Source organism: Scyliorhinus torazame, chromosome 2, assembly GCF_047496885.1.
Source record: "Scyliorhinus torazame isolate Kashiwa2021f chromosome 2, sScyTor2.1, whole genome shotgun sequence".
In the NCBI taxonomy this organism is placed as follows: Eukaryota; Metazoa; Chordata; class Chondrichthyes; order Carcharhiniformes; family Scyliorhinidae; genus Scyliorhinus; species Scyliorhinus torazame.
In genome coordinates, this window is record NC_092708.1 from 166,130,683 (window position 1) to 166,155,171 (window position 24,489).

The 24,489-nt window shown below is 51.4% G+C and overlaps 1 protein-coding gene across 1 annotated transcript in view; it reads left to right on the plus strand.

The window, feature by feature from the left end:
• Positions 1 to 24,489, plus strand: part of kcnh3 (potassium voltage-gated channel, subfamily H (eag-related), member 3) — a 1,447,071-nt gene that overhangs the window by 1,115,809 nt on the left and 306,773 nt on the right. Inside the window, exon 8 of the mRNA XM_072479207.1 lies at positions 14,186 to 14,470. Within this exon, the coding sequence (XP_072335308.1) occupies positions 14,186 to 14,470 (285 nt within the window). The remainder of the gene's footprint in view (positions 1 to 14,185; positions 14,471 to 24,489) is intronic.

The following is a 24,489-nucleotide window of genomic DNA, read 5'->3' on the forward strand; positions in this document are numbered from 1 at the left end:
TCTTCCAAAGTTCTCATGATTCAGGGACTGTTCCTTGAGATTGTTAAATTACATACGCCACTCTGCATTTTAAGAAATATGACTGAGGACGACAAGGGAATGATTGGCCATTTAGACTAATCTGTATATAAATGATTTGGAAGAAAATGTAGTTGGTCTGATTAGTAAGTTCTGATTAGTAAGTTCGCAGACGACACAAAAATTGGTGGAGGTGTGGATAGTGAAGAGGATTGTCAGAGTATACAGCAGGATATAAACTGGTTGGAGTCTGGGGCGGAGAAATGGCAGACAGAGTTTAATCCAGTTAAGTGTGAGGTAATGCACTTTGGAAGGTCCAATGCATGTAGGAATTACACAATAAATGGTAGAACTCTTACAAGTAGTACAGGCAGAGAGATCTGGGTGCGCATGTCCACCGATCACTGAAAGGTGGATATGGTGGTCAAGAAGGCTTACGGCATGCTGGCCTTCATCGGTCGGGGCATTGAATATAAAGATTGGCAGTCATGTTGCAGCTGTACAGGACCTTAGTTAGGCCTCATTTGGAATATTGTGTACAGTTCTCACTGGAACGACGGAGGTTGAGAGGCGACCTGATAGAGGTCTACAAGATTATGAGTGGCATGGACAGCGTGGATAGTCAGATGCTCTTTCCTAGGGTAGGAGAGTCAAGTACTATAATAATAATAATAACCTTTTATTGTCACAAGTATGAAGTTACTGTGAAAAGCCCCTAGTCCCCATATTCCGGCGCCTGTTCGAGTAAGCTGGTACGGGAATTGAACCCGCGCTGCTGGCCATGTACTGCATCACAAGCCAGCTGTCTAGCCCACTGAGCGTGGGGGAAAATTTAGAACAGATGTGCGTGACACGTTTTTTACACAGAGGGTGGTAAAGATATGGAACGCGCTTCCTGGAAAGGTGGTGGGAGCAGGTAAGATAATGGCAATTTTTAGACAAATATATGAATAGGGTGTGAGGCTATATTAGGGGTTTCATGGTATCTAGGTGGGATGTACCTTATACTGTAGTAAGTGTGGTGGAACCTGCCTGCTGGTTCCACCCAGCAGGCGGAGCGTAAGAGTCTGTGTTTCACCCACAGCAGTCATTCTGATTCGGAGCTGCTGGGGTAACTACTTATTCATTAAAGCCTTCAATTGGATAGCAATCTCGCTTCAGTAGTGATTGATCAATTTAATGAAGAAGATTGAAGAATGGCTGCTCTCCGCATCAAGCCAGAGTGTCGACAAATCAACCACCACGCGGCAAATGCAGCAGCAACTTTTAAACATTGGCTGGCATGTTTCAACGGGTACATCAGGACGGCCCCGACTACCCCCACGGAGGAACAGAAAATGCAAGACCTCCACTCAAGGGTGAGCCCAGAAATATACACGCTTATCGAAGACGCGGATCGTTTCGAGGACGCAATGACTTTGTTAAAAGAGCACTACCTCCGCACTGTGAATCAGGTATACGCTCGGCATCTTTGAGCAACCAGACGGCAGATCCCAAGGGAATCACTGGACGATTTTTACCGCGCATTGTTAGTGTTAGGTAGGAACTGTAACTGTCCACAAGTCTCAGCCAATGACCATACTGAACTCTTAATACAGGATGCTTTTGTTGCGGGCATGCTGTCCTTTAAAATCTGCCAGCGACTGCTGGAAAACGACACACTAGGGCTTAAAGAGGCACGGAAACTTGCGCACTCCCTAAATGTAGCCTCCCACAATGCCCAGGCCTACGTTCCCGACCGCGTGGTACCCGTATGGACAGGGTGGACCCCACCCGCGGCCGATTCCAAAGCACCCCTAAATTCCCCATAAGCTTGTGTAGTGCGGCAGCGAGGAATCCCCGGGGCGGGGGGGGAGGGGCAATGCTATTTTTGTGGGTAAAACAAACGCCCCTGACAACCCTAGGGGCACTTCGTGGCAGTATGCCAGGCCCAGTCGGCCGCCGCTGTCTCCACAGGCGAACCGGGCCATGTGCGATTCATGGGGGCAGCCACCTTGGATGACGTCTCAGGGCCCCGACTCGGGTGGCCGTGTATCGCCCGATGAGATCTCTCAGCTTCTGTCACAACTTGCCTCAGTGACACTGACCAGTTTCGGCCCCGAACGCTTTCAACCGCTACGACGTCGGTACTCATCAACGGGCACAAGACATCCTGCTTGATCGACTCTGGGAACACGGAGAGCTTCATCCATCCCACTACGGTAAGACCGCTGTTCCCTCGCTGTACATCTGTTTAAACAAAAGATCTCCCTGGCCTCTGGGTCCCACTCTGTGGAGATCCGGGGGTACTGCGTAGCCAACCTCAGGGTCCAGGGGGTGGAGTTCAATAACTTCCGACTCTACGTCCTCCCCCATCATTGCGCTGCCACACTCCTGGTACTGCACTTCCAGTGTAACCTGCAAATTTTAAAGTTCAAATTTGGCAGCCTCATATGCCCCCCCACTGTCTGTGGCCTTGCGACCCTCAAGGTCGACCCTCCTTCCCTCTTTGCAAATTGAGGCACGGTCAATTTGACTGGAGACAAAGTTGAAACCAAACTGAGCCTTTATTAGTATCAGATGTGTGGCCTCCCACAGCAGCTGACGAAATGGCTGCGAGCCGGAGGCCACGCATATTTTAAACCCGGCTCCTGGGCGGAGCTAGCATGCAGGGGCCACAGGTGAACCTGTAGTGCAGGTTCTACCCTACCACCTCTAATATCAGAACACAGTGGTTTACCACATTCACCCCCTGTTAAAATTTGAGTCCAGCGGGGGTGGTGGATAACTATATACAATTAGCAATTTTTTATATTTACAGAGCAGTAAAAAAAATGTCTCTGGTCATCCGGCGGGCCGGTCAGAGGTTCAGCCGGTCTGGCGCCTTGATGGTCCTTTGAGATCGTCGAAGTGGAGACATCGATGTTGGTGCTGTCGTGGTCGAAGTTGACTCCGGGAGCGTGACAAAATCCTCTTTATCAACGGGGGTGGGCAGGGGGAGTATGGACGGTCCTAGGGGGGTGGTGGGGGTGGTGGGGGAGTGGCGGTTGGCGCCGGGAGCGACGGGGGTGGTGTGGGGGTGGAACCTGCTGGTGCCAGGTCCCTGAGGGGAACGCCACGTAGGCGTACTGTGGGTTTGCATGGAGCAGGTGCACCCTTTCCACCAACGGATCCGCCTTGTGGAGCCGCACATGTTTACGGAGAAGCACGGTTCCTGGAGCTGTGAGCCAAGTTGGGAGCGATTCCCCAGATGTAGACTTCCTGGGGAAGGCAAAAAGACGTTCATGCGGTGCACTGTTAGTAGCTGTGCAGAGTAATGAGCGAATGGAATGTAGTGCATCAGGGAGGACCTCTTGCCAGCGGGAGGCCGGGAGATTTGTGGACCGAAGGGCCAGCTGGACGGCCCTCCATACCGTCCCATTCTCCCTTTCTACCTGTCCGTTTCCCCGGGGGTTGTAGCTCGTCGTTCTGTTGGAGGCAATACCCCTGCTGAGCAGGAACTGACGTAGCTCATCACTCATGAATGAGGATCCCCTGTCACTGTGGATGTAGGCGGGGAAGCCGAACAGAGTGAAGATAGAATTAAGGGCTTTAATGACGGTGGCAGACGTCATGTTGGGGCATGGGATGGCGAAGGGAAACCGGGAGTATTCATCGATCACAATGAGGAAATATGTGTGTCGATCGTAGGAGGGGAGGGGGCCTTTGAAATCCACGCTAAGGCGTTCAAAGGGGCGGGAGGCCTTCACCAGGTGCGCGCGGTCCGGCCGGTAGAACTGCAGCTTGCACTCCGCACAGACCTGGCAGTCCTTGGTGATCGTCCTTACTTACTCGATGGAGTAGGGCAAATTTTGTGCCTTAATGAAGTGGTACAACCGAGTGACCCCTGGGTGACAAACGCTGTCGTGCAGGGCCCGGAGTCGGTCTACCTGTGCGCTGGCACATGTACCTCGGGATAGGGCGTCTGGGGGCTTGTTGAGTTTGCCAGGACGATACCTAATCTCGTATTTATAGGTGGAGAGCTCGATTCTCCACCGCAAGATTTCATCATTTTTGATCTTGCCCCGCTGTGTGTTGTTGAACATGAAGGCTACCGACCGTTGGTCAGTGAGGAGAGTGAATCTCCTGTCGGCCAGGTAATGCCTCCAATGTCGCACAGCCTCAACGATAGCCTGGGCCTCCTTTTCGACGGATGTGTGACGAATTTCAGAGGCATGGAGGGTGTGGGAAAGAATGCCACGGGCCTGCCTGCCTGGTTGAGGGTGGCGGCAAGGGCGACGTCCGATGCATCGCTTTCTACTTGGAATGGAAGTGTTTCGTCTACAGCGTGCATTCCAGCTTTGGCAATATCAGCTCTGATCCGGGCGAAAGTCTGTTGGGCCTCGGCCGTCAGGATAAATGAGTGGACTGTATGAGTGGGCGGGCCTTGTCCGCATATTTTGGGACCCACTGTGCGTAATATGAGAAGAACCCCAGGCAGTGTTTGAGGGCCTTGGGGCAGTGGGGGACGGGGAGCTCCATGAGGGGGCGCATGCGGTCGGGATCGGGCCCCTGAACTCTGTTCTGGACCACGTAGCCGGAGATGGCTAAGCGGTTTGTACGGAACACACACTTCTCCTTGTTCTACGTGAGGTTGAGGAGAGTGGCGGTGCGGAGAAATTTAGCGAGGTGGCGTCGTGGTCCTACTGATCATGGCCGCAGATGGTCACATTGTCTAGGTACGGAAACGTGGTCCGCAAACCGTACCGGTCGACCATTCGGTCCATCTCCCTTTGGAAGACCGAAACCCCATTGGTGACGCCGAAGGGGACCCTAAGGAAGTGATATAGCCGGCCGTCTGCCTCGAAGGCGGCGTATGGACGGTCCGATTTACGGATGGGGAGCTGGTGGTAAGCGGATTTCAGGTCCACCATTGAGATGACCCGGTACTGTGCAATCTGGTTAACCATGTCAGATATGTGTGGGCGGGGGTACACGTCGAGCTGCGTGTACCTGTTGATGATCTGGCTGTAGTCCACGACCATTCGGTTTTTCTCCCCAGACTTAACCACTACCACTTGAGCTCTGCAAGGGCTGATGCTGGCCTTGATGACTCCCTCCCGAAGCAACCGCTGGACCACGACCTGATGAACGCCTTATCCTGGGTGCTGTACCGTCTGCTCCTGGTGGCGACGGGTTTGCAACCTGGAGTTAGATAGGCAAAGCGGGAAGGAGGATCGACCTTTAGGGTCACGAGGCCGCACACAGTGAGGGGTGGTAAGGGTCCGCAGAATTTAAGGGTCAGGCTCTGGAGGTTGCACTGGATGTCCAGATCCAGGTTAAGTGCAGCGCAGAGGTTAGGGAGGAAGTAGAGGTGAAAACCGTGGAACTCTATGCCTTGGACTGTGAGCGTGACCGTGCAGTACCCCCGGATCGCTACGCGATGGGATCCGGAGGCCAGGGAGATACTTTGATTGGTAGGGAGTACCTTAAGGGAGCAGCGCCTTACCGTATTCGGGTGTACAAAGCTCTCGGTGCTCCCGGAGTCCCGTAGGCAGGAGGTCACATGGCCGTTGACTTTCACGCTGGTGGATGCGTTGGTCAGAGTATGTGGTCGGGACTGGTCGATTGCCATGGATGCGAGCCGTGGTTGATCGTTGGGTAGTGAGACGGCCGTTGAGTTGGGGTCCTGAAATGCCGTTGGTCTCCATGTGCTGCGGGGTGGACAAGATGGCGGCGCCCGGAGGTCCTGGGTATTACAAAATGGCGGCGCCCATGGAACGCACGATGGGGAGTGGAGCAAGATGGCGGCACCCATGAAACGCACGTGTTGTGCGGGGGAGAAGATGGCAGCGCCCATTGCTCGCACATGGCCTGGGGGGGGAGAGGAGGATAGCGGCGTCCATTGTCCGTGACCGGGGGGGGTTGGGGGCGACCGTGGCCGCTGAGCGGTCCTGGCACACCGCTGCAAAGTGGCCCTTCTTCCCGCAGGCCTTACTGTGGGGCCTATGAAGCGTGGGAGGTGTGGGCCGACCGTCATGGAAAGCGCTAGTAGTTTAATCTCTGCGAGGTCACGCGTGGCCCCTTCTAGGAGCCGCTGCCTGATAACATCAGACCCAATCCTAGATACAAAATCGTCCCGCATAAGGAGATCTGAATGCTCCTTGGCTGTAACGTCCTGGCAGTCACAGTCCCGAACTAGTGGGATCAGGGCCCTCCAGAAGTCCTCGATTGACTCACCAGGTAGTTGTGTACACGTTGCGAGCGCGTGTTTGGCAAAAAGCATGTTCGTCTTCTGCTCATAATTTTCTTTGAGTCGAGTAATGGCATCAGCGTAATTGGGCGCATCCTGGATCAGCGGGAAAACTTTGGAGCTGAGTCTGGAGTACAATATTTGAATCTTCTGAGCCTCCGGAACAGGGGTTGGTGCCGCGTTGATATACGCTTCAAAGCAAGCTAGCCAGTGCTGGAAGTCCTTTCTGGTGTCGCTTGCGTGTGGATCCAGCTGCAGGCGATCTGGTTTAATCCGGAGGTCCATCTTCTGAATCTGATACTAATAAATTGAGGCACGATCAATTTGACTGGAGACGAAGTTGAATCCAAACTGAGGCTTTATTAGTATCAGATATGTGGCCTCCCACAGCAGCTGACAAAATGCCTGCGAGCTGGAGGCCATGCATATTTATAACCCGGCTCCTGGGCGGAGGTAGCATGCAGGGGCCCCAGGTGAACCTGTAGTACAGGTTCTACCGTACAACCTCTAATATCAGAACACAGTGGTTTGCTACACTGGCCGGCAGGAGATTCACTCTCCTCACTGACCAACGGTCACTGAGGTACACCCTACCAATTAAGGTCAATGACACCTTCAAGTTTGACAATGCACAGCGGGGCAAAATTAAGAATCATAAGATCTTACGGTGGAGGATCGAGCTCTCCACCTATAATTACAAGGTCTTGTATCGTCCCAGGAAGCTCAACCATCCTCCTGATGCCCTGTCCCGCGGCACTTGTGCCAGTGTACAAATAGACCGACTCCGGACCCTCCACGACAACCGATGCCACCCGGAGGTCACCCGGGTCTTCCACTTTGTTAAAACCCGCAATCTGCCCTACTACATCGAGGAGGTCAGGGCCGTAACCATAAACTGCCAAATCTGCACGGAGTGCAAGCCGCACTTCTATAGGCCAGAGAAAGCGCACCTGGTGAAGGCTTCCCGCCCCTTTGAACACCTCAGCGTTGATTTCAAAGTGCCACTTCCTTCACCGACCGCGACACGTATTTCTTAAACGTGATTGATGAGTACTCCCGGTTCCCTTTCGCCATCCCCTGTCCCGACATGATGGCTGCCATCGTCATTAAAGCCCTCCACGGCATCTTTACCCTGTTCGGTTTCCCCGCCTACCCATCCATAGCGATAGGGGGTCCTCCTTCATGAGTGACGAGCTGCGTCAATTCCTGCTCAGCAAGGCCATTGCCTCCAGGAGGACGACCAGTTACAACCCCCGGGGAAATGGGCAGGTAGAGAGGGAGAACGGGACGGTCTGGAAGGCCGTCCTACTGGCCCTACGGTCCAAGAATCTCCCAATGTCCCGATGGCAGGAGGTCCTTTCCGATGCACTTCACTGCATCCGATCACTACTGTGCACTACTACCAACGAAACACCTCATGAACGTCTCCTTGCCTTCCCTATGAAGTCCTCCTCGGGGACCTCGCTCCCAACATGGCTGGCAGTCCCCGAACCCGTCCTACTCCGCAAACACGTAAGGGCCCACATGTCGGACCCACTGGTCAAGAGGGTACATCTCCTCCATGCTAACCCCCAGTACACCTATGTGGCGCATCCCGACGGCCGACAAGACACGATCTCCCTCCGGGATCTGGCCCCCACTGGATCCCACCCCCCCCATCCTGCACCAACCCCAACCATATTTTCACCTGCGCACACCACCGCAGCCCCCTTCCCAGGAGGATCCGTCCTCCCAATGGCCCCATCCGGATGCGATGAAGCTGAAGACGACACGCTCCCAGAGCCACGAATGCCTGAGCCGACGCCAGCATCAACGCCGTGACTGCGACGATCGCAGAGGACGACCAGGGCCCCCGACCGGCTGATAGTTTCATTGTAAAATGAACGTGTAAACAATTGTCTGTAAATATATGTATTGCATGTAAAGGCACCGAAGGGTACCGCTATCACCTCTACCACTGTAAAAGCAAGGCCACCTCCCCTGCTGGACTTTTTTTAAACAGGGGGTGAGTGTGGTAGGCCATATTAGGGGTATCGCGGTACCTAGGTGGGATGTACCTTATACTGTAGTAAGAGTGGTAGAACCTGCCTCCTCGTTCCACCCAGTAGGCGGAGCATAAGAATCTGTGTTTCACGCACAGCAGTCATTCTGTACCGGAGCTGCTGGGGTAACTACTTGTTCATTAAAGCCTTCAATTGTTGTGGTGATCCACTGTAATAGGAGATGTAAGGTAGGACCTGCACTACAGGTTCGCTGGTAGCTCCTGCCGGCTGGCTCCGCCCACGGAGAACTGTATAAATATGCATGACCTCCAGTGCCCTGCCATTTCGCCAGCTGCAGCAGGAGGCCTCGCATCTGACTGTAATAAAGCCACAGTTGTACCCAACTTTAGTCTTTGTGCAATTGATCGTGCATCAATTTATTACAGTCAGATTTTCCACAGAATGGATATCAGAATTAAGCCCGATCGCCTGCAGCTGGATCCGCACTCGCCCAACGCCAGGAAAGACTTTACTCACTGGCTAGCATGTTTCGAGGCCTACATCAACGCGGCGGACCCCACGCCAACGGAGGCTCAGAAGATAAACGTCCTGTACTCCAGACTGAGCTCCAGCGTGTTCCCGTTGATCCAAGACGCCACGACTTACACGCAAACGATGGAACTCCTCAAAGAACACTACGCGCAGAAGGCGAACATGCTCTTCGCCAGGCATGTACTTGCCACCCGCTCACAACTACCTGGTGAGTCCATCGAAGACTTCTGGCGGGCCCTAATTCCACTCGTCCGGGACTGTGACTGTCAGGCCGTTATGGCCGCCGAACACGCAAACCTCCTCATGCGCGGTGCCTTCCTGACGGGGATTGCGTCGGACCGCATCCGAGAACGATTGCTGGAAGGGGCAACGCTCAAACTGGCGGAGATGAAAACCTTGGCGCTCTCCATGATGGTCGCATCCCGTAACGTACAATCGTACCTCTGCCGCCGCGTTGCCCACCCTTCTACCCCTTCCTACCCCTCCTGGACCCCGCCGATGACCTCCTCAGCCGGGGCCCTGCCTTCGCAATACGCCTTTGCCGGACGCCGATCCGCGCACCCCAGGGATCCCGCTGCTACTTCTGCAGTCAGCAGAAGCATCCCCGCCAACACTGCCCGGCCCGCACTGCAGTTTGTAAAACCTGCAGTAAAAAGGGCCACTTCGCAGCTGTGTGACAGGCCCGTGCAGTCGCTGCGATTGTGCCCGCTATCACCGCCTCCCCCATGCCAGAAGCACAATGGGACCCGCCATCTTCTCCTCCCGGGTCCATGTGCGACCAATGGGCGCCGCCATCTTGTCCCGACCCCGCAATGTGCGCACCATGGGCACCACCATCTTCTCCCGACCCCGCAATGTGCGCACCATGGGCGCCGCCATCTTGTCCCGACCCCGCAATGTGCGCACCATGGGCACCACCATCTTCTCCCGACCCCGCAATGTGCGCACCATGGGCACCACCATCGTGTCCCGACCCCGCAATGTGCGCACCATGGGCACCACCATCTTGTTCCCCACAGGGTCCCTGGACATCTCGACATCGGAACCGCACCCGCTCGCCACCCGAAGCATCCGATGGCTACCCGCAGCTCGCTTCAATGACGCTGGACAAATCCCGCCCGCACAACCTGGCTACCGCGTCGATGACGGTTAAAATCAACGGCCTTGCGACCTCGTGCCTGCTGGACTCCGGGAGCACCGAAAGCTTCGTTCACCCAGATACGGTCCACCCGGCCAATCAAAGGATCTCCCTAGCCTCCCGATCCCACGCCGTCCCGATCCAAGGCTTTTGTACAGTCACCCTCACGGTTCAGGGCGTAAAGTTTAGTAACTTCCACCTCTATGTCCTTCTTAATCTCTGCGCTGCACCCCTGTTGGGCCTGGACTTCCAGTGCAACTTCCAGGGCCTCACCCTCAAATTCGGCGGGCCCTTACCCCCCTTACCGTTTGCGGCCTTGCGACCCTCAAGGTCGATCCCCCCTCCCTTTTTGCAAATCTAACTGCGGATTGCAAGCCCGTTGCAACTAGGAGCAGACGGTACAGCACCCAGGACAAGACCTTCATCAGGTCCGAAGTCCAGCGGCTGCTTAAGGAGGGTATTATCGAGGCCAGCAACAGCCCCTGGAGAACCCAAGTGGTAGTGGTTAAAACTGGGGAGAAACACAGGATGGTCGTGGACTACAGCCAGACCATCAATCGGTACACACAGCTCGACGCGTACCCCCTCCCACGCATATCTGATATGGTCAATCAGATTGCGCAGTACCGGGTCTTCTCAACAATTGACCTGAAATCCGCCTACCAACAGCTCCCCATCCAGAAGTCGGACCAGCCATACACTGTCTTCGAGGCGGACGGTCGCCTCTACCACTCCCTTAGGGTCCCTTTCGGTGTCACAAATGGGGTCTCGGTCTTCCAAAGAGAGATGGATCGAATGGTCGACCAGTACGGTTTGCGGGCCACCTTTCCGTACTTAGATAATGTCACCATCCGCAGCCATGACCAGCAGGACCACGATGCCAACCTCGTTAAATTCCTCCGCACTGTTACCCTTTTCAACCTGACCAACAAAAAAGAGAAGTGTGTGTTCAGCACGACCCAGTTAGCCATTCTCGGCTATGTAGTCCAAAATAGTCTTCTCGGGCCCGACCCTGAGCGCATGCACCCCCTCATGGAACGTCCCCTCCCCCACTGCCCCAAGGCCCTCAAAAGCTGCCTGGGGTTCTTTTCCTACTACGCTCAGTGGGTCCCAAACTATATGGACAAGGCCCGCCCACTCATTCAGTCCACCCAATTCCCCCTCGCGGCCGAGGCACAACATGCTTTCGCCCGCATCAGAGCAGACATCGCCAAGGCCGGGATGCGCGCAGTGGACGAGTCACTGCTTTTCCAAGTAGAAAGCGATGCTTCAGACGTCGCCCTTGCCGCCACCCTAAACCAACCAGGCACCAGGTGTAGCATTCTTTTCCCGCACCCTTCATGCCTCTGAAATTCAACACTCATCCGTCGAAAAGGAGGCCCAAGCTATCGTTGAAGCTGTGCGGCATTGGAGGCATTAACTAGCCGCTAAGAGATTCACTCTCCTTACGGACCAACGGTCGGTAGCCTTCATGTTCAATAACACACAGCGGGGCAAGATCAAAAATGATAAAATCTTGCGGTGGAGAATCGAGCTCTCCACCTATAATTACGAGATCTTGTATCGCCCCGGTAAACTCAACAAGCCCCCAGACACCCTCTCCCGAGGTACATGTGCCAGCGCACAAGTAGACCAACTCCGGGCCCTACACGACAGCCTTTGTCACCCGGGGGTCACCCGATTGTACCATCTGGTCAAAGCTCGCAATCTGCCCTACTCCGTTGAGGAAGTAAGGACAGTCACCAGGGTTTGCCAGGTCTGTGCGGAGTGCAAGCCGCACTTCTACCAGCCAGACCACGTGCGCCTGGTGAAGGCTTCCCACCACTTTGAACGCCTCAGCGTGGATTTCAAAGGGCCCCTCCCCTCCACCGACCGTAACACGTATATTCTCAGCGTGGTCGATGTGTACTCCAGATTCCCCTTCGCCATCCCATGCCCCGATATGACCACCATCATCAAGGCCCTCAGCATCATCTTCGCTCTGTTCGGTTTCCCCGCCTATATCCACAGTGACAGGGGATCCTCATTCATGAGCGATGAGCTGCGTCAGTTCCTGCTCAGCAGGGGTATAGCCTCCAGCAGGACGACCAGCTACAACCCCCGGGGAAACGGGCAAGTAGAATGGGAGAATGGGACGGTTTGGAGGGCCGTCCAGCTGGCCCTACGGTCCAGGAACCTCCCAGCCTCTCGCTGGCAGGAGGGCCTCCCTGATGCTCTGCACTCCATCCGGTCACTATTGTGCACCGGCACTAATAACACACCCCATGAACGTGTTTTTACCTTCCCCAGGAAGTCCACATCCGGTGTGTCGCTCCCGACTTGGCTCGCTGCTCCAGGACCGGTCCTTCTCCGTAGGCATGTCCGACTCCACAAGGCGGACCCCTTGGTGGACAGGGTTCACCTGCTCCACGCCAACCCTCAATATGCCTACGTTGAGTTCCCCGACGGCCGCCAAGATACTGTCTCACTCAGGGACCTGGCACTGTCAGGTTCCACCCCAACACAGCCCCCCCACCAATGTGCCCCCCCCAACCTCCCACCGCGCCGCCAATATTGACCACACCAGACCACCGCCCCCCCCCTCCCCTTTTCCGCACAAGAGGACGAAGAGGACTTCTGCACGCTCCCGGAGTTCCCCGATGAATGGCCAGCATCAGCACCGCCACCACTGCCGTCGGCGTCACCTCCACCACCGCCAGCACCGACTTCGCCGCCACCGTTGCGCCGCTCCCAACGAAACACCAAAGCACCAGACCGGCTGAACCTTTGACGGACTCCGGACCGTCAACATGGACTTTTCTTTCCCTTCCACTGTACATAATTCCACTAATTGGATATAGTTTCACGTCACCCCCGCCGGACTCATTTTTAACAGGGGGTGAATGTGGTGATCCACTGTAATAGGAGATGTAAGGTAGGACCTGCACTACAGGTTCGCTGGTAGCTCCTGCCGGCTGGCTCCGCCCACGGAGAACTATATAAATATGCATGACCTCCAGTGCCCTGCCATTTCACCAGCTGCAGCAGGAGGCCTCGCATCTGACTGTAATAAAGCCACAGTTGTACCCAACTTTAGTCTTTGTGCAATTGATCGTGCATCAATTGGACTACAATCTCGCTTCAGTAGTGATTGATCGTGCATCAGGGTGGGAACGGAAGGCTACGGACTCCATAAGTGCAGTCGATTTTAGTTTAGGTACGTACATGGTTGGCGCAGGCTTGGAGGGCCGAAGGCCTATTCCCGTGCTGTATTGTTCTTTGTTCTTTGTAGACTAACATTTGTTGTCGGGAAATTTTTGAAGTCTGTAATTAATGATAAGGTGACTAAACACCTGAGAAATCTTTCATTGATCAGAGGGAACCAACATAGATTTGTAAAAGATAGGTCACACCTGACGAACCTGAATGAATCTTTTGAAGAGGTGACTGAAGTAGTAGACAGGAGAAAGTCCATATTATTATTTCTTTGGGCTTACAGAGAATATTTGAAAGTTCCTCATAAGAAGCTGTTGGTCAAAGTTGAAGTCATGGAATTGAAGGTAATATTTTGACTTGGTTGTGAAATTAGCTGAACATAAGGGGACTGGGAGTAGGGACATTAGGTAGGAATATCAATTGGCAGAATGTGACTCATGGTGTCCTGCAAGGTTCTGTGTCGAGGCCTTAAATATGGACTGAATTAATTTTCAAGAGAACTGATGAGATAGGATTCATCTTAGTTTGATTCTGTTAATTTTCAGCTGCTCATTATTAAAGCAAGGAGGGGCCAGAAGTTCCAGATATTTCTGCATGTGGTCATTGTTTTCATCTACTTTGGCCAGAGGACTCTCACCTCATGTGGCTCTCCAACTAAGACCATTTTTTTCAATAATGAAATATTCTAGTTATTATTTGCCAGTATAGGTTTTCAGTTGATTTTCCAAGTACCATAGCAGGTGACCTTATGCATTTTGTACAAGAGGCAAAGAAGAAGTTGAATATCCAATTCCTTTTCCACCAACTTGTACTGATGTCACCAGAGTGTAGCAAAACTAAATGCAAGAAAGATAAACAAAGACCAGCAGTGACACAGATTTGTGACAAACCATAGGTTGTCCTCATATTCTTAAGGTCCAACTGTATAGTTGAAGAAATCAAGATAGTAGAAGTTCAAAATATGCTTTGTAAAACAAAAGCTGTCCAAGACAAATTATCTTTCTGACTTTCATAAATGTCTAAATATGTTCATCTTGGGCCAAAGCAGAAATCACTATGATAAATACCCATTCCCATTATTTCTTCCAGGTTGGCTTCATGAGTTGGCAAAGCGGTTGGGAACTCCATACGTATCCATTTCTTCACTGACTGTCTCCACCTCCGTGAACTCCACGATCCAGACCACCTTCATTAACACCAGCTCTAGAGATAACAGTTCCAGTTTTGAACTGCTTGGTGGTCCCTCAATCCGAAGCTCCTACATTACTTCACTCTACTTTGCACTCAGCAGCCTAACCAGTGTCGGCTTTGGGAATGTGTCGGCTAACACTGATGCTGAAAAGATCTTTTCCATTTGCACCATGTTAATAGGAGGTACGTTTACATATTTTTCTAACATAAGCACTGCATCTTTTTTTCTAAGTCGAAATGCCTGCACTCATTTGGGATAGAACGCTTCCTCAAACCAATTACAAACCTATTGAGAGTTGAACAGAGCTGTTAACATAATTGCAGCAAATATCAGGGGCTGGATTCTCCGCACCCCGACGCCAAAATCGCGGCCAGCACCGGGACAGAGAATCCATTTCCCCGCACAGAATCGGGACCGGCGGCGGTTCCCCAATTCTCTGGGCCCCGAAAAGTGGCAGACTCCGAGAGTACACCGCTCCGCATATCCCCTACCTGCAGCTATTGCTGGAGGCCCGTCCCACTATTCCCCGCCCCCGACAGGCCGAAGTCCCGATGACATGGACCTAACATGGTCCTGCCGGTCGGGATACTAGCATGGCGGCTGCGGATTCAGTCCGCGACCGCCCTGGTCGGGGGCGGGCCGATCAGAGGGCGGGGGGGCTCACATGCGGCCAGGCAATTTTTGGGCGGGCGGTCTGGGGCGGGTGCATGGCCGTTCACTGGCACGATGTTTAGGGTCCAGCCCCCCAGTCTGAGTCCGGCATGGAGCATGGCGCTAGAGGCCGCCACGCGCATGCGCGATCTCTGACCCGGAAGTACGGGGCCTGTATGTGCAACAAAAGCTGCTAGTTTCATGCTGTGATGTGGAGATGCCAGCGTTGGACTGGGGTGAGCACAGTACGAAGTCTTACAACACCAGGTTAAAGTCCAACAGGTTTGTTTCGATGTCACTAGCTTTCGGAGCGCTGCTCCTTCCACAGGTGAATGAAGAGGTCTGTTCCAGAGACACATATATAGACAAATTCAAAGATGCCAAACAATGTTTGGAATGCGAGCATTAGCAGGTGATTAAATCTTTACAGATCCAGAGATGGGGTAACCCCAGGTTAAAGAGGTGTGAATTGTCGCAAGCCAGGACAATGGCTTCAAATGGATTCAAAATCCTACCAACTGTCCTGGCTTGAGACAATTCACACCTCTTTAACCTGGGGTTACCCCATCTCTGGATCTGTAAAGATTTAATCACCTGCTAATGCTCGCATTCCAAACATTGTTTGGCATCTTTGAATTTGTCTATATATGTGTCTCTGGAACAGACCTCTTCATTCACCTGAGGAAGGAGCAGCGCTCCGAAAGCTAGTGACATCGAAACAAACCTGTTGGACTTTAACCTGGTGTTGTAAGACTTCGTACTGAGTTTCATGCTGGTTCACTGCTAGCCTCCTGCAGGGCTAGGAATATGTAAGATGGTGTGGGGACATATCCCAAAGACGGAGAATCCAGCCTCAGAATTTTCCCAATTCAGACACTTTAGATTCAATTCAATCTCTATCCTAAAAATATCAATACAATTTCAAATCAACATGGAAAATACTGGAATGGTCTCACATGTGGCATCAAGATCTTATGGTCTTATCTGTGGTGAGAAAAACAGAGCTAATGGGCTGGATTTTCAGTTGCCAGTGGGGGGAGCATTGGTGCAGGTTCTGGATCACACAATTTTCCAAAGGGAAGAAGGGACGCGGGAACCTACACCCCTCCAGCTAAGTGTTTACTGCGTTCAGTGATGAGTTAATTAAAAGGGTAGCAATGAAGGATAAAGGATGCTCAACTCAACTGGTGGCACCAAGTTGCTATCACTGTTCTTGAGTGGTTGTAGGACTCGTGAGAGTGACAAGGGCTCCTGGCATCAGTTGGGCTGTAGAGATTGGTAGAGGAAGCTCTGACAGGCAAACAATTGGGAGTGTGAGTTGAGGGAGCTAAAATAGATGCTGGGAGGATGTTTCCCCTCATGGGGAAATCTGCCGACATGGATAGACTGATTCCCTCAGATCCAACGGTTCATAGATTGGACACATGCAACCATCAAGGCACTGACACTGCAGCCAGCGAGGTTCCTGAATAGAAAAGGGTTCCACTTGCTAAATGTCCAGCTGGCCTCTGGCCATGCAAAGTGCATCCTGTAAACATATAATAATCTTTATAATTGTCACAAGTAGGCTTACATTTACACTGCAATGAAGTTACTGGGAAAAGCCCCTAGTCGCCTGTTCGGGTACACAGAGGGAGAATTCAGAGCTTGGTTCCCGGACAGCTGCCATGATGCATTTATCCTACAAGAGTCCCAGGTGCCGGACATTTTCAGACTAACATCCAGATTTCATGTTCGTTCTTAACCCCCACCCTGTAGCCAGGTATAGAGTGACACTACAACCAAAGCTTGAATGAATCTGATGCACCTCAATTGCATTGACCAGTCAGGTTGTGCCTTCCAGTATGAACCAGCCGACTGTCTCATCTGCTAATTTGCTGCACTGTGCACAACATGGCAATACAAGGAGGACTGGAGATGGGTGAAGAAGAGGACCTGCAATGCCACTCTTCCTCGGAGGAAGATGAGGAGGAGGACGTGGTGGAGGAAGAGGAGGTTGAAGATGGCACACCAGAGGCTCTGACCTTGGAGGACGTTCACTAAGGCCTTCGAAGAATCATAGAAGAATCATAGAAGTTTACAGCATGGAAACAGGCCCTTCGGCCCAACCAGTCCATGCCGCCCAGTTTTTACCATTAAGCTAGTCCCAGTTGCCCACACTTGGCCCATAACCCTCTATACCCATCTTACCCATGTAACTATCTAAATGCTTTTTAAAAGACACAATTGTACCCGCCTCTACTACTACCTCTGGCAGCCCATTCCAGACACTCACTACCCTCTGAGTGAAGAAATTGCCCCTCTGGGCCCTTCTGAATCTCTCACCTTAAACCTATGCCCTCTAGTTTTAGACTCCCCTACCTTTGGGAAAAGATGTTGACTATCTACCTTATCTATGCCCCTCATTATTTTATAGACCTCTATAAGATCACCCCTAAGCCTCCTATGCTCCAGGGAAAAAAGTCCCAGTCTATCCAGCCTCTCCTTATAACTCAAACCATCAAGTCCCGGCAACATCCTAGTAAATCTTTTCTGCACTCTTTCCAGTTTAATAATATCCTTTCTATAATAGTGTGACCAGAACTGCACACAGTATTCCAAGTGTGGCCGTACCAATGTCTTGTACAACTTCAACAAGACGTCCCAATTCCTGTATTCAATGTTCTGACCAATGAAACCAAGCATGCCGAATGCCTTCTTCACCACCCTGTCCACCTGCGACTCCACCTTCAAGGAGCTATGAACCTGTACTCCTAGATCTCTTTGTTCTATAACTCTCCCCAACGCCATACCATTAACTGAGTAGGTCCTGGCCTGATTCGATCTGCCAAAATGCATCACCTCACATTTATCTAAATTAAACTCCATCTGCCATTCGTCGGCCCACTGGCCTAATTGATCAAGATCCCGTTGCAATCCTAGATAACCTTCTTCACTATCCACTGTGCCACCAATCTTGGTGTCATCTGCAAACTTACTAACCATGCCTCCTAAATTCTCATCCAAATCATTAATATAAATCACAAATAACAGTGGACCCAGCACCGATCTCTGAGGCACACCACTGGTCACAGGCCTCCAGTTTGAAAAACAACCCTCTACAACCACCTTCTGTCGTCCAGCCAATTTTGAATCCAATTGGCAACCTCACCCTGGATCCCGTGAGCTTTAACCTTCTGCAACAACCTACCATGCGGTGCCTTGTCAAAGGCTTTGCTAAAGTCCATGTAGACAACGTCTACTGCACTGCCCTCATCTACCTTCTTGGTCACCCACTCAAAAAACTCAATCAAATTTGTGAGACATGATTTTCCACGCACAAAGCCATGCTGACTGCCCCAAATCAGTCCTTGCCTCTCTAAATGCTTGTAGATCCTGTCTCTCAGAATACCTTCTAGCAACTTACCTACTACAGACGTTAGGCTCACCGGTCTGTAGTTCCCAGGCTTTTCCCTGCTGCCCTTCTTAAACAAGGGCACAACATTCGCCACTCTCCAATCTTCAGGTACCTCACCTGTGGCTGCCGATGATTCAAATATCTCTGTTAGGGGACCCGCAATTTCCTCCCTAGCCTCCCACAACATCCTGGGATACATTTCATCAGGTCCCGGGGATTTATCTACCTTGATGCGCTTTAAGACTTCCAGCACCTCCTCCTCTGTAATATGGTACAAAGTCTTACAACACCAGGTTAAAGTCCAACAGGTTTGTTTCGATGTCACTAGCTTTCGGAGCGCTGCTCCTTCCTCAGGTGAATGAAGAGGTCTGTTCCAGAAACACATATATAGACAAATTCAAAGATGCCAAACAATGCTTGGAATGCGAGCATTAGCAGGTGATTAAATCTTTACAGATCCAGAGATGGGGTAACCCCAGGTTAAAGAGGTGTGAATTGTCTCAAGCCAGGACAGTTGGTAGGGTTTCGCAGGCCAGATGGTGGGGGATGAATGTAATGTGACATGAATCCCCCACATGAATGGGATTCATGTCACATTACATTCATCCCCCACCATCTGGCCTGCAAAATCCTACCAACTGTCCTGGCTTGAGACAATTCACACCTCTTTGACCTGGGGTTACCCCATCTCTGGATCTGTAAAGATTTAATCACCTGCTAATGCTCGCATTCCAAGCATTGTTTGGCATCTTTGAATTTGTCTATATATGTGTTTCTGGAACAGACCTCTTCATTCACCTGAGGAAGGAGCAGCGCTCCGAAAGCTAGTGACATCGAAACAAACCTGTTGGACTTTAACCTGGTGTTGTAAGACTTCGTACTGTGCTCACCCCAGTCCAACGCCGGCATCTCTGTAATATGCACACTTCTCAAGACATCACTATTTATTTCCCTTAGTTTCCTAACATCCATGCCTTTCTCCACCGTGAATACCGATGAGAAATATTCATTCAGGATCTCACCCAACTCTTGTGGCTCTGCACATAGATGTCCTTGTTGATCCTTAAGAGGCCCTACTCTGTCCCTAGTTACTCATTTCCCCTTTATGTATCTGTAGAATCTCTTTGGATTCTCCCTTGCATTATTTGCCAAAGCAATTTCATGTCCCCTTTTTGCCCTCCTGATTTCCCTCTTAACTCTATTTCAACAATCTCTATACTCTTCAAGGGATCCACTTGATCCCAGTTGCTTATGTACGTCATATGCCTCCTTCTTCTTTTTGACCAGAGTCTCAATATCTCGAGTCATCCAGGGTTCCCTACTTCTACCAGCCTTGCCCTTCACCCTAAAGGGAATGTGCTTACCCTGCACCCTGGTTAACACATTTTTAAAAGCCTTCCATTTACCAGCCGTCCCTTTGCCTGCCAACAGTCTCCCCCAATCTACCTCTGCAAGTTCCTGTCTGATACCATCAAAATTGGCCTTGCCCCAATTAAGAATTTTAACTCTTGGGCCAGACCTATCATTCTCCATAGCTATCTTAAAACTAATGGAGTTATGGTCACTTGTCCCAAAGTGATCCCTCACTAGCACTTCTGTCACTTGCCCTTCCTTATTTCCCAAGATGAGGTCAAGTTTTGCCCCCTCTCTAGTCGGTCCATCCACATACTGAATGAGAAATTCCTCCTGAATACACTCAACAAATTTCCCTCCATCCAAGCCCCTAATGCTATGGCTGTCCCAGTCAATGTTGGGAAAGTTAAAGTCCCCTACTACTACCACCCTATTATTCTTGCAGCTATCTGTAATCTCCTTACATATTTGCTCCTCAATTTCCCGCTGACTATTTGGGAGCCTGTAGTACAGTCCTACCAAGGTGATCTCTCCCTTCTTATTTTTCAGTTCCACCCATATAGACTCAGTGGGCGAACCCTCGGATATATCCCCTCTAAGTACTGCCGTGATGTTCTCCCTAATCAAAAACGCCACTCCCCCTCCTCTCTTACCTCCTGTTCTATCCTTTCTATAGCATCTGTACCCCGGAACATTTAGCTGCCAGTCCTGCCCCTCCCTTAGCCATGTTTCAGTCATAGCTATAATATCCCAGTCCCATGTGCCCGTCCATGCCCTGAGTTCATCCGCTTTGCCCGTCAGGCCCCTTGCATTGAAATAAATGCAGTTTAATGTAGACCTTCCTTGCTCTCTGCCCTGCTTTCTCTGGTCATGCTTTACACACTCTCCCTTCCTGCCTTTTGTTTCTGTCCCCACTGACTTCCTACATCGGTTCCCATCCCCCTGCCACATTAGTTTAAAACCTCTCCAACTGCACTAGCAAACACACCCCCGAGAACATTGGTTCCGGTCCCACCCAGATGCAGGCCGTCCGATTTGTCCAGGTCCCACCTCCCCCAGAACCGGTCCCAATGTCCTAGGAATTTGAAACCCTCCCTCTTGCACCATCTCTCAAGCCACTTATTCATCCTAGCTATCCTGTCATTCCTACTCTGACTATCACGTGGCACTGGTAGCAATCCTGAGATTACTACCTTTGAGGTCCTACTTTTTAGTTTAACTCCTAACTCCCTAAATTCAGCTTGTAGGACCTCATCCCGTTTTTTACCTATATCGTTGGTGCCTATATGCACCACGACAGCTGGCTGTTCACCCTCCCCCTCCAGAATGCCCTGCAGCCGCTCCGAGACATCCATGACCCTTGCACCAGGGAGGCAACATACCAACCTGGATTCTCGTTTGCGTCCACAGAAACACCTGTCTATTCCCCTTACAATTGAATCCCCTATCACTATAGCTCTGCCACTCTTTTTCCCGCCCTTCTGTGCAGCAGAGCCAGCCACGGTGCCATGAACCTGGCTGCTGCCACCTTCCCCTGGTGAGCCATCTCCCCCAACAGTTTCCAAAACGGTAAATCTGTTTTGGAGGGAGATGACCGCAGGGGATCCCTGCACTGCCTTCCTACTCTCTCTCTGTCTGTTGGTCACCCATTCCCTATCTTCCTCAGTAATTTTAATCTGCGGTGTGACCAACTCACTGAATGTGCTATCCACAACTTCCTCAGCATCGCGGATGCTCCAAAGTGAGTCCATCCGCAGCTCCAGAGCCGTCAAGCGGTCTAACAGGAGCTGCAGTTGGACACACTTCTTGCAGATGAAGGAGTCAGGGACACCAGAAGGGTCCCTGACTTGTCACATCTCACAAGAGGAGCATGACACGGGTCTGAGCTCTCCTGCCATGACTTAACCTGAAGTTAAATTTGAACTACACTACACAGCTAGGAGAAAGTCAAAGAGAGAGAAATCACTTACCAGTTACAAGCCAATCACTTACCTGCTGGCTGTGCTGTAATTGCTCCCGAGGCTCCCTCACAGGTCTGCTTCTCTGCACCTCCTTAAGATGAGCACCAAATTCCCTTAACTAGTTAATTAGTTTACTTAATTAATTGGATTTCTTTTGGGGGGGGGGGAAACTCAACCCCAAACACCAAAAAAACAGGCCTCACGGCGATCAGCAGGCTGGCATGGCTGCAAGGGCCACGTTAACTCAGTACCATTTTATTTAAATGCCTCTCAGCCCCTCTGACATCACTCTGTATCTCGCCTTCCATCAAAGAGAGAAATTAGCATGCAAGCAAACGCAGCAAAGGAATCCCATTTTCACCCAAAACCATTGGGTTTGGGATCTCCACCATCAACATTATACCACATCACAGACCATGGGACCCCACTGAACCCAAGCCCCCGGATGCCCCCCCAACCCCCACATCCCCTGCCTCACCACCAATCTCCCGATCCTCCATATCTCTTTTGATATCAACCAACAATAATACAAAAACCGGATTCAAGAACATTAGTAATTATTATTACAGCAGAAACAACTTAACAAATTGTTCAACTGACCATAAAGTGCAACTAACAGCATGGTACCTTACATTCCCATCCACTTCCACCCAGTGCCCTTCCACAGCTGAGAGTGAGGTGGAGAAACCTGCTCCACAGGGCCGATGTTGAGCCCACACTCTTCGCCCGTGAGGAACTTGGCCCAAGCTCAAAATCCAGAGAGAATCGATAAATGCAATTATCTTTGACGTGATTGTTTTTTGGAATTATCACCCCAAATGCAAGTCATGCCACTGGAGCCCAGGAACCTCACTTTAATACATTAGCATGTGATTAGAGGGCACTCTAATTCGACCTTAATATCGTCGACACGGAATATCCATTAGGTGTAAGTGCAACATCACGCCGGCGCCATCTACAGGTTTGGCCAGGCGTGAGGCAGTTGAGGATATCCTCCAGGGGGCACAGAAGTAAGAATAGTCCTGGGGAGGTAGGTAGGTAGAGGTAAATCCAGGGCAGTACCCTGGCACTGACGTCTGGCACAGGTTGGCAGTGCCAAGTTGGCACTGTTGGGTTTGTACTTCTAGGTTGATAGTGCCAACCTTGCAGTGCCAAGCTGTGCCGGGATCAGTCCCAGGGCCAGACCCTCCTGGGAGCCCCATGAGTGGGGGATGTGTATGTGTGGTGGGCAGAGGGGAGAGTGAGTATTGTAGGAAGGGCATACCGGTGATGGATGTTGGGCGGAGGCGGGAGTCCTCGAAACCTCCGTGATGTGGGCTGAGGGCCGTTAGACTGGACCGCTGGTCAGGGCACCCTTTAAAAATGGCACCCCGATCTGTCTGGAGCCAGTATCCAGCTTTAAGAACTCATGCCCGACCAGAGTAACGGTGTAAACTACACTCACTCCTTCTTTTTGGTCAAGGGCTCAAAATTCTGTGAGAAATCCAGAATGCACCATTCTCATCACCAGAACTGACACTTTGCCATTTTTTCGTAAGATTCTGCCCTTGGGGCTTTTCACAGTAACTTTATTTGAAGCCTATTTGTGACAATAAGCAATTTTCATTTCATTGTCTCTGTATCCAGCTGAGAAATCTTGTGCTGGAGGTGCCCACACCCTGTGTCATTGCAGGGGCAGTCTCTGTCACAGAGCCTTGAGGCAGGAATGGGCCTTGAGTCAGAGGGGATGAAGAGGGCTCCGATGCCCCTTCAGGGGTGGCTCCCTTATCAGCTTCTTTGATTAACTCAACTCTTTCATAGTGCTCTTTCATATTGGATGGGGCCCTCAGCTGGGAAGCAGCGGGCATCCACTTTCTGCACCATCAGCAATACTGAATGGTCCATGCTACAGGAAGTGTCACTCTTTCTGTGTATGTCAGTGCACTGCTCCTGTACCCACTTAGAATGGTGCTGCATATGGCTCTCCATGAAGGTAAGGTAGGCACTCTCTCAATGGGGAAGCTCGTGCACTCAAATTGTTGAGCCATGACAGAGCAAATGCACTGCATGGCTCATGTCTGCCTATGTCTCCACAATGCCTCTGCCATCTCTGATATGTTGGAACTCTTTTGCCTCTGAGGAGCTGCAGAGAAGGACTCTGCTTGTGACACCCGAGCTCCACATCTTTGAATCTATAGAATCCCTACAGTGCACAAGGAGGCCATCTGGCCCATCAACCTTATAAAAGAGCAGTGCACTTCATGACCTCCTGTCTTTCTATTACCAGTAACAATGGCACCCTCACCCGTAATAGCACTATCACCAACATTGGGGTCTGATTGTGAAGATCCGCCACACCATCACCTGTTCAAGATATCTGACGCTTGTTGAGAACTTGCTTTTCCTGCAGTATGTAGAGCAAATAATGTTGAGTAGCCTGGCCTCCCTCAACTATTCCAGCATGGCACTGATAATATCTGTTGCGCTCCTCAGTGATCCATCTTCTCATGTGCGCCACATATGTAAGGGTGGCTTACTTTCCATGATACAACTGACCACTTGATCTGACAATGTAAAGGAGAGCTACGGGCACTCACCCTGCTGAGTTCACATGCATGCTGCTGCATACATGATTCGAGGCCTGACACCCAGGTGTTGCTTGCCTTACCTGATCTTATCAGTTTACAGAATCTTTTCTGACACTGGACTCAGTTTTGTCTGCTACTCCTCTGCTGCTGACCTCCATCGCCACCTCTGCCCACGACCTTTTGGTGTCTCTGAGTGGGTTTCTTCTGCTGGACGCTCAGGGCAATATCTCCTGCCCATCAACAACTGCCTTGGTTAATGCCTCTAGAACATT